The sequence below is a fragment of the Gasterosteus aculeatus genome, chromosome 12 (genome assembly GCF_964276395.1).
Source record: "Gasterosteus aculeatus chromosome 12, fGasAcu3.hap1.1, whole genome shotgun sequence".
NCBI classification, from domain to species: domain Eukaryota; kingdom Metazoa; phylum Chordata; class Actinopteri; order Perciformes; family Gasterosteidae; genus Gasterosteus; species Gasterosteus aculeatus.
This window is the reverse complement of record NC_135700.1, coordinates 383,759-396,889: the sequence shown is the minus strand read 5'-3', so window position 1 is coordinate 396,889 and position 13,131 is coordinate 383,759. Positions and strand designations below refer to the sequence as shown.

General features: G+C 47.0%; 2 protein-coding genes across 2 annotated transcripts; both read right to left on the bottom strand.

Annotated features, from left to right (window-relative positions):
• Nucleotides 1-720: 720 nt before the first annotated feature.
• Nucleotides 721-6,383, bottom strand: LOC120809370 (uncharacterized). The gene is made up of 2 exons (XM_078085335.1): nucleotides 1,403-6,383; nucleotides 721-1,277 (listed from the first exon to the last, which is right to left on the bottom strand). Exons 1-2 carry the CDS (start codon nucleotides 5,688-5,690, stop codon nucleotides 1,144-1,146), a joined length of 4,422 nt encoding a protein of 1,473 aa, XP_077941461.1. The 5' UTR covers nucleotides 5,691-6,383; the 3' UTR covers nucleotides 721-1,143.
• Nucleotides 6,384-7,322: 939 nt separating this feature from the next.
• mex3b (mex-3 RNA binding family member B) lies at nucleotides 7,323-11,455 on the bottom strand. Its single transcript, XM_040202698.2, has 2 exons — nucleotides 10,946-11,455; nucleotides 7,323-9,878 (listed from the first exon to the last, which is right to left on the bottom strand). The coding sequence occupies exons 1-2, from the start codon at nucleotides 11,145-11,147 to the stop codon at nucleotides 8,521-8,523; spliced, it is 1,560 nt and encodes a 519-aa protein (XP_040058632.2). The 5' UTR covers nucleotides 11,148-11,455; the 3' UTR covers nucleotides 7,323-8,520.
• Nucleotides 11,456-13,131: the final 1,676 nt, after the last annotated feature.

Genomic DNA, 13,131 nt, shown 5'->3' with positions numbered 1-13,131 from the left:
AAAACAGGGTGTGTTCAGGGGTTCAATGTTCACATGTGTTACACGTTTGGTGATGAGTCTTGCCAGATTAAGCCACACCCCTTGCAAAGTTCATTAGCCCATATCCTCCGTAGTCAACTTTAATCAATTAATGTAGATAATAAAGAAGTTGAAGTGATGTCATTGGTTTGGACGCAGGCCATCAGTCATAATACAACATGTTTTTGAATTGTTTGTGAAATGAGTTAAATTGCCTTTCAAATAAATGCGTTGCTTCTTGTTAAAAACCAAATCCTTAATTTCTTTTCTTTTTATATTTTTATATTCAGAATTCATAGTAGTTCACACAAAGACTCTATCTGTTCCTTTATGTTACGGACCCCTCGATAAGGTGACGGCTCGTTCAGCCGAGGGGTCAGCCACATAAAGAAACGCGATAGGCAGGAAGCGATGCAAAGTTCTTTTTATAGTTTTCCAACCTCCAGCCTCTCCGTTTTACACATTAATATATCACAATAGTAGCTCGAACACAAAACACTGGTCTCCTGGTGTTGAGGCCGGGGCCTGGCGCTCTCGCAGGTCTCCTCCTTCTCCCGGCGCTCAGTCGCTCTCCCCTCTATATGCTCAGCCTGAGCCATCACCGCAACCGCTCTCAGGTGCGCAGGGGCGGAGCCTGCACTCAGAAGGGCCAAACCAATTAATAATCACAAAAACAAACTCAGAAGGCTGTGGCCGTAACACTTCCCCCCCTAGAGGAAGAATCATTTTTTTTTTTTTTTTTTCTTTTCCTCCTTCCTTAGAGGGAAAAAGAAAAACTGATTCTGCATGGGTTCATACAGAAAATCCTGTTCCTAAATTAATCCGCGAGACAACGCATCTGCAACTACGTTGTCAGAGCCTCTTTTATGACGGATCTCAAGATTGTACGGCTGAACCATTAAGGCCCAACGCATGAGTCGTTGATTTTGGTTATACATTTTGCTCAGAAAAACAAGTGGATTATGATCTGTATAAACAACGACAGGAGACGCACTAGCCCCCACGTAAACGTTAAACTGTTGTAATGCTAGCAACAGAGCTAAGGTCTCTTTTTCAATGGTTGAATAATTCAACTGATGACTGTTGAACTTAGCTGAGAAGTATGATACGGGGTGGCCTAGGTTGTCAGCACCCTCCTGGAGAAGGACAGCTCCCACTCCAACCGCGCTGGCGTCCACCTCCAGCTGGAACGGACGAGTCAGGTCTGGGGCGGACAGCACCGGTGCACTGCAAAGGAGAGATTTTGCCGACAGGAATGCCTGCTCGCATTCGTTAGTCCAAAGAAAACCCACTTTTGGACTACACAGTGTTGTTAACGGCGCAACAACAGTCGAGAAGTTCTTGCAAAAACAACGATAGTACCCCACCATTCCCAGGAACCTACGTAGTTCTCTCCTCGTAGTAGGTGTTGGGTAGTTGAGCACAGCAGCCACCTTTCCGTCCCGTGGTCGCACTTGACCATTTCCCACCTGCTTCCCTAGATACGTTACAGAAGCTTTTACAAATTCACATTTTTTTAGATTTAACGTTAAGGAAGCAGCGGACAATCGGCCAAACACGTCATGCAACGTTAACGTGTGTTCCTCCCACGTAGACGAGTAAACGACAACATCGTCTAAATAAACAGTACAGTTAGGAACCCCCCCTAAGACTGTGGACATTAACCGCTGAAATGTTGCGGGCGCGTTTCGGAGACCGAAGGCCATACGCGTATACTGCAGAAAAGCGTCGGGGGTTACAAACGCAGAGATTTTAGAAGCCCGCTCGGTGAGGGGCACCTGCCAATAACCTTTCAATAGGTCCAATTTGGTGATGTAGTTTGCACCCCCAAGACTATCCACACAATCGTCCACACGTGGTAAGGGAAAGGCATCCGCCACGGTGACGGAATTGATCTTTCGGAAATCGGTACAAAAACGAAGGGACCCATCAGCCTTCGGCACCAGAATGCACGGCGAGCTCCAGGGGCTACTGCTCGGAACAGCGAACCCATTCTCTAGTAAATATTGCACCTCAGCTTTCATTGCCTCTCTCTTAGTTAATGGACAGCGGTAAGCATGTTGCTTGAAAGGTCCTGCACGGCCAACTTCGATGTCATGCTGGATGACATTAGTTCCGGGAGGTACGTCATTGAACAGATTTGGGAACTCCTTTATCAGGTCCATTACGTACCGTTGCTGTTCGCGAGATAAATAGGCCAGTCGAGAAGGGAGTGAAGTTAAGACTTCCGAATTTTTGAAACACCCCCCGTTTAAAACTTCCATAGAGACATGCAACCCATCATCCTCAGTGTCGGCAGGTAAAGCATAAGTTACCAATGAGACCTGCTCGGTGGGTACCTTAGCTACCGGATCGTCAGGGGTGGTCGCTTTCGGTTCAACACGACATAAATAGGGTTTCAACATATTTATGTGACATACACGTGTTTTTCGCCTCCGTTCTGGAGTGTACAAGATATAGTTAGTTTCATTCAACTTACCCTTGATCACGTACGGACCCGAAAAACGGGCCGAGAGAGTGGTCCCATGAATGGGGAACAACACGAGAACTTTATCTCCAGGCAGGAAACGACGCACCACCGCTTTTGTATCAAAGCGTTTCTTCATCTTCTTTTGCGACAATGAAAGCGCTTCCTTCGCCGTATTACAGGCGTCTCGCAAACGTTCCCGAGTACGTGAGACCAACTCGAGAACGTTTGTTTTCGCGGACAAACCTCTATCGAGAAACTCTTCCTTTAGCATTTTTAAAGGACCCCGGACATCATGCCCGAACACGAGCTCAGCCGGACTGAACCCGAGAGAGTCCTGTCTTGCCTCACGCACTGCAAATAAAACTAACGGGACCCCATCATCCCATTCCTTTCCAGTCTCGGTGCAATACTTGCGAAGTGCGGATTTTAACGTCTGATGCCACCGTTCTAAAGCTCCTTGCGACTCAGGGTGGTAGGCACTTGCGACGACATGAGCCACTCCAAGAGCCTTTAAGGACGTACGGAAAACGCGAGACATAAAGTTTGAACCCTGATCGGTTTGGACCGTTTTCGGCAACCCAAAGGTGGTAAAGAATTTTGTTAGTGCCTTAGTTACCGTCTTGGCCGTGATGTTACGTAACGGGATGGCTTCCGGAAAGCGTGTCGCGACGCACATGATTGTTAACAAGTATTGGCACCCGGACTTAGCACGAGGGAGTGGACCGACACAATCAACTAGCACGCGCTCGAATGGTTCGCCGACGGCAGGAATAGGACAGAGGGGAGCCGGCGGCACAACTTGATTAGGCTTCCCATTGACCTGACAGATGTGACAGGTTTTGCAGTATTGTGCAACATCAGTTTTTAAACCTGGCCAAAAGAAATGCTGGAGCACCCGGTTATAGGTTTTAGTGATACCGAGGTGTCCGGACCAAGGATGGTCATGGGCCAGTTCTAAGACCTGTGATCGAAACTTCGAGGGCACCACAATTTGATGCACCACATTCCAATCGTCTTGCTGCCCAGGATTTAGCGATCGACTCCAGTGACGCATTAGCACCTTATCGTGCCAGTAAAACTGGTGATTACGCAGCGATATTTTCCCCTTTTCAGCACTCGCCCGACATGGAGTTAAAGATAAATCTTCTCGCTGCGCTTCAATCAGAGTTTCGCGCGAAACAAGCAAATTAGTAATGAGATCAAAGCTCCTAGCTGACCCTGGAGTCGTTTTGGGCGGCTCTGGAGGATCAGCCAGCACGTCAGTTCCCAGAATCTTGGGAAACACAGAATCGCAGAGTATATTACTTTCCTGAAGGTCATGTTTTGCTTGGGCTCGTGTCACCACGGCGCTAAACACCCCTGGCAGGTTTCTAGCAAGCACATCCGCCTGAGAGTCGTTGTGCGGGACGTCGACCACTTGCACCACCGGCATGACTTTACCCCCAGCTATATCGTTACCCATGATAAAGTCAACGCCTCTCACAGGTAGCGAGGGACGCACTGCCACCTCAAAACATCCAGACGCCAACTCAGACGAAACGTGCACCCGATGCAACGGGACAGTCACAAAACCCATTTCAATACCCTGCACCACCGTGCTGGTATTACACGCGGAATCAACACCAAAATCCAGAACATCTGCTAATATGAAGGACTGAGACCCCCCTGTATCCCGGAGAATTCTTACCGGTTTTCGATCCTCGCCCCTCTCACCTACTGAAACAAAACCGCGGAATATGAACGGCTTGAAACAGCTGTCTGGGGTCGTGGGGGACACTGCAACCGCCGGAGACAAAGTTTTCACCAACACCGAGCCTCGCGGTTGAAAAGATGAAGAATCTTGTCGTTCTTGTTTACGTTTCAACGTACGACACTCAGCCATACTATGACCCATTTTGTGACAGTAACTGCATTCTCGATTAGATTTCGGACTGGGAGGACTCCATTTACTTCTCGAGTCGGAAAGATTTTCGTTCTCCTTCACGGCGGAACCCCCAGAATCAGACGGACGCTTATAAAACACCGTTTTGTGCATTAAAGCATACTCGTCAGCTAACACCGCAGCCTGCTGAACAGTGCTGACTTTTTGTTCGTTCAGATACAATGCAGTACGTTCAGGAACACAGTTCTTAAATTCTTCGATCAGCAACAGCTCTCGCAAAGAGTTATAGTCAGTTACCTTGCACGCCTTGGTCCAGCGATCGAATAAGATGCCTTTTTCCCGAGCGAATTCAACATACGTTTGCGACGTGCCCCTTTTCGAGGTACGGAACCGTTGTCGGTAATGCTCAGGAACAAGTTCGTATGCCCGTAAAATTGCAGCTTTCACGGCTTCATACTGTACGCTTTCCTCTAACGAGAGAGATGCACATACCTCCTGCGCCTTACCTGAGAGTTTACATTGCAACATTAGTGCCCAAACCGCGTTTGGCCATCCTAAAGCTAACGCCACTCGTTCAAAAGCTTGAAAATAAGCTTCCACTTCCTTTTCCCGGAAGGGTGGAACGATCGAGATGTTTTTAGCCACGTCAAAATGTGTTGAAAACGGCGCTACCGAATCACCACCAGTACCAACTGGTTCGTCAACGCCTCCCGACGGTGATGGACCAGGCGACGTAACGGGATCACCTTCGACCAGAGATGTTTTGACAGTAGATTTCTTTGGTACCTCGGGCGCAGCCTGTAACTCCAACTCCCGCAGTCGTACTTTGGTATCAGCATCAATTCGATACATTTCGATCTGACGCTTCAAGTCATCTTGCCTTGCCTGAGCTCGGTCCTGGGTCTCCAACTGCAGCCGTGCTAAACGTAGTTTTAGACGTGCATCTGAGCGACTCCCTGTTGATTCTGTGGAAAGAGAAAGAGGCTCAAATTTAGGCATCGAGTAGGCTAAACCTTCCTCCGCACCAACCCCCACCAAGGGAGTTACTGGACCACCACGCGATACGCGTAAAGGCGAAGTTCCCGCAGCAGCTGGTGCCTCCAACTCCGCCGCTACAGTGGGACTAGACTCCATGGCCGAAAAAACACCTTTATTAACCAAGCCAGCCACTAAACAATCTTTTAACTCTGCTTTTCTTAGTGTTCTAGAAAAAGGAATCCCATAATGTTGAGCAATAAGAGACAAATCACTTTTTCGACATGTCCCTAAAACTTCAACATTTGGTTGATCTATAAATCGGCTTAACTCAAACGTTGCCATTTTTAAACAACAATATGCAGAAATAATCAGGATAATCCAACATTCTCTGGGCCTACTTACCTAACCCATAAAGCTAACTTTTCCTCTCTAGTCTTCAGAGGGTACCGATTAAGAGATCGCTCTCTCCCCCGGAGTACCTCCAAAAATAACAAACTAACATAAGAAAGGCAAAATAATAAACAGTAAACCGTTGTCAGGACTGGCGCTAAGCACAGCCCCGCTGGCTTACTCTGTCTAACCAGAGAACGTGGATCACCCGAATTAAATTAGATCACTCGAATTCCTTAGCTACTATCCGGACACAGAGATCCCGGACGAGCCCCCATTTATGTTACGGACCCCTCGATAAGGTGACGGCTCGTTCAGCCGAGGGGTCAGCCACATAAAGAAACGCGATAGGCAGGAAGCGATGCAAAGTTCTTTTTATAGTTTTCCAACCTCCAGCCTCTCCGTTTTACACATTAATATATCACAATAGTAGCTCGAACACAAAACACTGGTCTCCTGGTGTTGAGGCCGGGGCCTGGCGCTCTCGCAGGTCTCCTCCTTCTCCCGGCGCTCAGTCGCTCTCCCCTCTATATGCTCAGCCTGAGCCATCACCGCAACCGCTCTCAGGTGCGCAGGGGCGGAGCCTGCACTCAGAAGGGCCAAACCAATTAATAATCACAAAAACAAACTCAGAAGGCTGTGGCCGTAACACTGTCCCAGCCCCTCTGTCAAATGTTAGAACCCAGAATCGTTGTTGCTGAAGCAGCATTCCAACAACTACGCAGGGAAGCTTTCACACTACACGTCTGTACAGGTTGGATGCACCGCACAGCCATGCTGGATCATCTTGAAATGTATCATGATGCATTGGTTTAAAAATGTAAATTAAACAAAAAAATAATGCATTTTTAAGTTGAATGAATCAAACGATTTGAAAAACGAACAAGCAGGGTGAGTATTTCTTTGAGTGACTCAGTGGTTATGAGGCCACTTTCCACGTGTTGGATGTTTCCATTTGAAACGTATCATTAGAGCCTGATCTCTTCACTTTACGATCTGTCAGCGTTTCCAACAGGAACACATGGAATCAGGCTGCAGAGAGTCCAGAGAACGGATTTAATTTAGTATTTACACACATGTATTGTAAAGGTCACGTGTACAGACTTGGGGTTCTCCCCGTGTCTTCCTCTGGTACTCCGGCTTCCTCCCACAGTCCAGAGAGTGTGTCTCAATTCGGCGGCTGCATCCTTACAAGATTGTGGTGTACAAATAAAAGTTTAATCAGTTCATTAATTCTTTAATTTATTAGGAATCCTCGTCACCTCAAAGAAAGTTTTTTCTCCTCGGCGATCACTGACCACCGGCCCACTGGACCATGCAGCTCTCAATGCTTTTTCAATTTGGCGACGTTCTAAAATAATACAAAATTTTAACTATATGCTTTAAACAATTACTGCCCAGCACAAATTCCCACGGCCGACGGTGGTCTCCAAATGTCTACACACGATGGGACGAAGAAGTCTCACTTCCCCAGCGGTTACTGCCCCCTCTGATATTAGGAAGAGTCAAATGTCAAAAAAAGGATCGAACGATGCTCAACTCTCCGTATCAGCAGAACAAATCACTCAACAACAAGAAGCCACATCTTGTGAATGTACCATTTTATTGTACTTGTATAGAAATACTTAAAAAAACATTAAGCAGCACCATAACTTAAGTTTGACTTTTTAGCATGTATAACTTTAAATGTCAGAAAAATAAAACTCTTGATACATTTTCAAATCTTGTCTCAGCAAATATATTAGCATATATATATAGCATTTTACCATGAAGTTAAAGGCCCTTTATCATTAAATAAAATATAGTTTGTTCTTAAACTTTGCTGAATAAAGTACATTTAGGCTCAAGTAAATTACGCCTACATATACATGAACAACTGGTAAACAAATATATTAAAATAGAAATACTAAAACCATAGTGGTGCAACAGAAGCCTTTAATTCCCACTGGAATCTAATTCATACAAATTTTACAAAGCATAAACGGTTTCTTTGTGATAAACTTACTCATTTCAATGTCCCATAACAATATAGAATTAACATATGCTTTATATTACTGAATAAAAAATATGCTGGGTGAAAAAGATTTAAAATACTTTTTTGCTACACCTATAAAAAGTCCATCCAACGGAATGTCGGATGTTAAACACATTAGACCGACTGGGATTTACTCCAACAGCCATTTCATATGAAAATAATACATTGATCAATGTCAGAACTCCATACTGAAAAATAAACAATATTTCAACCCAGTTCTAAAAAGCCCATTGAACTTAAATCAAAAATATCTATAAACATCTTTGCCTCAAGAAATGCAAAAGTTAAAAGAGCTCCAAATACTACGTATGATTGTGTGTTGTCATTTGAAATGCGACTGGTGGAAATGATTCTAGACATATATGAGATAAATTGCTCTTCCTGCCGTCGTTTCTGATCTGGAGCTGCTGTGTCTTTGTCCTGTGTGGCTGGAGGCCCTCCATGTTTCCCAGCCATGGGCCCCCCCCCCCTCACTACACTGACCCCGTCCCCACGTCCAGACTATACGGTCACCTCATACATACAGGGTCCTATTTACTAGAACAGCTGATTACTCTGCTGTCATATTTAAAACATGCACTTAGATGTAGAACATATTTCCCAAAGCTACGGTTTATTACCAACCACAATCTCCTTTGGCCGATTACTGCAGCCTCTCACACATACATGTATATCTATGTACACTTTACAGACCCATGACCGTATTAGAGCATTTTGAGGAGTCTGTTTGTTGCTTTCACTAAAGCGTTATGACAATATACGCATCGCCAGAGTGACGCGGCTGTGACAGACGGGGCATTGAGGTTTGTTCCTCTCACAGATTCGATTAGCACATTCCATGCAGAAGAGATTGTGCCCGCAGGGGACCAGGGCTGCAATGACCTCACTCTCAAAGCACATGGAACAGTCACGGCTGCCTTTTCTGCTGGTGCCAGAGGACGTGGAGGAGGAGGACGACGAGGGAGACGAGTCGCACAGAACCCTGGGGAGATGAGAGCCTGGCAGGGAGGCCATATTGCTGCAGTAAGCAGGGAAACTGGTGGAGCCCCTGTCAAGATCACTACGCACCCTTGGGGCTAACGGGGGCTGGCTGGGGCCTTGGAGGGAAGACGACCGTCCCGGCTGGAAGGTGCAACCATTAACCCTACTGTGACTCACCACTACTCCATTGGAATTGGTGGAGGTGTTGGTGGGGAAAGTGACAGAGGTAGTGGTGGGAGGGCTGCAGCCGGTGGAGGAGGGGGCTATGCCACTATCATACTGGGACCAAAGGAGGGTCGACGTGTCAAACCCAGAGGAGGAATCCAAACTCAGATTACTGCAGTCAGGCGAGGACAGCTCATTTTGGTAAATGAATCCATTGCTGTGAGTGTTGACATCTATGTTGTTGTTGTTGTTGTTGTTATCGTTGTAGCTGAGTGAGGCGCTGGGGCCGATGTAGGTGGCCATACGTGGGCTGTCGTTGCCAAAGAATGCATCTGTGGAGGCACTACCCTGAGAGGAAGACAAATGGTTGCAGTTGTTGGAGAAGGGCTTACGCACTGAGTTGGGGGTCCTCCCCGAGCAGGGCTTAGACCACAGAGGGGCGTGTCCGTGCAGGTCAAAACCCACATCAGTCCCGTTGGCATGGAAGTCGTTTTCATCCTGAAGCTCAATAACGCCCCCTGTCCTCATGGTTATGTGGGCTTCGATCTCGTCACGAGCTCGGTCCACGTTCTCCGGCATCCCTGTCACCTCGAACACCGGCTCCTTGTCTCGGCTGGGTGTCACAATGTAGGTGTGGGTCTGCTCCTGGATGCGCTTGATGGTGGCACCCTTGGGTCCTACAACAAGCCCCACCACGCGGTAAGGCACCCGCACCAGGATGGTGGTCTCTCCGGGCAGGTTCGGGGGTCCGGCGGCCGGGGTGCTGCTCCCGTTCATGCTGGTATTTTTGTTCCTGGAGGCTCGGATCATGGAGAAGTGCTCAGCAGCAGAGATGATCTCCCTCCTGGCCATTGCCACATCCTCCCTCCTGCCCGTCACCACGAAAACCGGCTCCTCGCCACGAACCGGCGTCTTGATGTAGCTGTTGGTCTTTGCCCGCAGCGCTTTGATCTTGCAACCTGAAGCATGGATACAAAAGGTGGACGTGAGGACAGGTTCCAAGGTAACGACACACAGCAGGAACAAAATAATACAAAAATAAAAGATTGTTTGCTAAAATATGGTCAGCAGCTCCAACAGCTGCTCACTTTATCGGCTTCTTGACGTCCTGTTCTGGCTTTGTTGCATAAAGTACTATTTCAATACCTTCAACAGCGTTTCTTCATGATGATGAGGCCGTCGGTGGGAACTACAGAATTAGCCGAGCAAAGGCAGCTGGGACATTGTGATGTAACCAGGGAGGAGGAGGAGGGTGAACTCAGCCTTCTAATGAAATGTCGGACATACATTTTGCATGAGTTAATATCATGCTGATGTAGGTTGAATGAGAAAAGGGTCCGTGTTTTGAATAATGGCAGCTGTCACGGTTAATCCACTTATTCATTTCTACTTAAACAGACCCCTGTGAAGGCTTTACAGTGGAGGGCGATGTGCTGCTGTACTTTTCCTCGGAGCAGCAGCAGCATTGCAGGGATGGAAGAGATGCCACATGAAGGGCGGCGATGGCACAAGCACCGTGTCGCTGGTCTCAGTTTGTGCAGCTATATGTGCCAATGTCCATCTGGTTTAGCGGATTCTCATAATATAGAGCAGGGATTTGATGGGCAAACCAGAGATGAACCAGGACGGACATGTGGACTAAGAGCAGGTGTTTGTTCTGGTTCTGGAGCTGCAGCGTGGTCTTCTCATTGAATGGAAGGACTGTCCACTTTCCCCAAACCAAAAGTCCCTTTATGCTTCATTTCACGTGCACACTTATGAATGCACCTCACACAATATGACCATGTTACCATTTAGCGCACACAAAATGTAACCTAATTTGTAACTTTTTTAGTCAGCTTGAGTGTCGCTGCGCCCACAGGACTGTATTCTAGAAGAACAGCGTGAAACCTGCAACGTCTGCGTCTGGTTGACTGGTAAAAAGATGCTGTCGTCCCACACGAGCAGACATCAGGACGTGCTCCTACCTGAGATGTTCCACTGCTAAACATGTCAGAGACATAGAGAGGAAGGGAGAAACACACACCCTGTCTGCCCACGATCTCGGCCACGTGCTCGGAGCTGGGAACCGGGACGCATTGGGTCATGTTCACGCTCCTTCCCCGGACCTCTTGGCCGTCGTGACCGGGCTCCTCGTCGTTGTCCAAGACGAGGAGGGAGAGCTGGTTCAGGGCGGTCTGCAGGACATCTCCTTGGACGCCGCTGTCTGCAAAGAGCGAGCTGGGCATCTTGGCAAAAGGAAGGCGGGTGAATGGAGAAGAGGAGGAGAGGGAAGAGGAGCGGACTCGCTCTGCAGATCAATGGGACAGAAGAAGAGAGACGCAGCAGCCATAAAACAAGCATGAGCCACTTGGTTTTCCAATGGACAGTGGTGGTCTCGGTCCGACCCAACCCGATCTGTTTATTCCAGAGAGTAATAATCTCCCTTCCTGACAAAGGGCACTCCCTCCCAAATCCCCCCCAGCCCTCCCCCACCCCCTGCTGGCTTCTCCCTGCTCCTCTGTTGCTTCTGTCTGAGTCCTTTGCAGAGCCAGACAGCGAGATGCGCGGATGACGTCGTCGTCGGGGCAGGGACAATGCAGTGCGGTGAGCTCATTTGCATATCCCTGAGCTGATTGGCTGGGCGGCAGCAAGTGGGCGGGTCCGCCCTAAAAGAACCCCAGTTTCTTTGTTGTTGCCTCTTGTTTGTGCCTCACTGCTCGGCCGGTTCTCACGTTTACTGTGGACACTTGCAGAGCCTTTAGTGAATGTCGGCTACAAGTCACATCATTAGACATTAACAGCACTAATCAATAGATCTCAACAGATCGATTGATAGGTTTCATCTAACATCAGGCTGTGTTCTCCCAGGGCAGTGGCATTTTGTTGAATCAGACACGTTTAACTTGTCTGCAAATTGTATGGATTACCCCAAAACACGTTGTGCTCAGTGGCAGGTGATTAAATACGTCTGTAAAAAGGCCAATTACATTTGTTGGGGTTGCAGAGAAACATGTGGAAGGATAATTTCTCTCGGCAATAAGCAGCACCGTCAGAACAAACAAACCTGAAACAATTGATGCAAAGCCAATGGAGGAGGAGAGCTTCACGACAGGAATATGTCAGTCAGTGTGGAATGCCATTAAACAAGATAAGGCTTCAGAGGAAACCATATCGATGACATAATGCAAAGGAAATGTCGGTGCTTGAAGATCATTAGATGAGAGAACTCATTCATTCATTAGCTCTGTCAGGCTGAAGATAGTCGTCACGGGGCGGTTGGACCTTCGTCCAGGAGACTGTTCTGTGTCTATTGTGCAAAAATAAAAGCAAACATTTTGTGAGTTGAAAATCATCTTCAAAAGTCAAAACTAAACAAAAATACGTTTGAATCATTTACGTCCTTCAGTTTCAATGTACTGTTAGATATGGATATCTGCTGAAACATACCAGTTCAAAGCTTTATAAAAGGCATCTCTTGAATAAAAAAAAAAACTTTTTGCAATTAAAATGTCTACTACTAAATAAATTCAATTCTCAAAAAAACCGTAAAAGTATTTACAGTAAATTGAAAGGTCGATATGAGATAATAGTCACCAATTAAAATACTGTAGGCAGCATGTTACTTAACTAATGTGATGGTGGTACATTCCTACATAGTTGTTTGTCAGACTGCATTATTCCACAAGGGAAAGTCTCTCTGCATAAGATTTCTTTCTTAGCACAAAGGGGATATCGATCAATTCCAAAGCGTTGAGGCGGGAGGAAGTTGGTCCTGCTCCATTGGAAACAGGAGATGCTTGAGTGCAACAGGGCTTTTATTTTGAAAATCAGCCTTATCCCGAATAGGAAATGGTAAATCGACTCCAGTCTTTTGGAGAGAGACTCTCCAGTGCTGCTGCTTTTTGAAATGTTTCTTTATTTTGACTGTCTTTTGCGTGAGTCTATTGACCTTCTGAATCAATGTAGTTCTCTATTGTTAAGGACAATAAATGTCGACGCACACAACCGTCCCACTCGCATGGGTTTCTTCTCGGTAACTGGAGGGACGCAGTCACCCTTGTGTCACTTGGTTTTACTGCTCATAATCCCAGACAGACACAGGGTGGAGGTATACGGTGGGATTAACTACCCCCTGTATCTCACAGGTAGATGCGTCCCATAATGATGGGGATCAAAGCCATTCAGTGAAACAATGACAAATAATGTCCACATTCCACAAACAACTGCTCA

Coding starts and splice junctions, on each gene's coding strand:
- mex3b (XM_040202698.2), bottom strand. CDS start 11,147: ATGCCCAGCTCGCTCTTTGCAGACAGCGGCGTCCAAGGAGATGTCCTG. Junction 9,879..10,945: donor CGAGATCGTGGGCAGACAGG/GTGTGTGTTTCT, acceptor TCCATGCTTCAG/GTTGCAAGATCAAAGCGCTG.
- LOC120809370 (XM_078085335.1), bottom strand. CDS start 5,690: ATGGCAACGTTTGAGTTAAGCCGATTTATAGATCAACCAAATGTTGAA. Junction 1,278..1,402: donor TACTACGAGGAGAGAACTAC/GTAGGTTCCTGG, acceptor GAATGCGAGCAG/GCATTCCTGTCGGCAAAATC.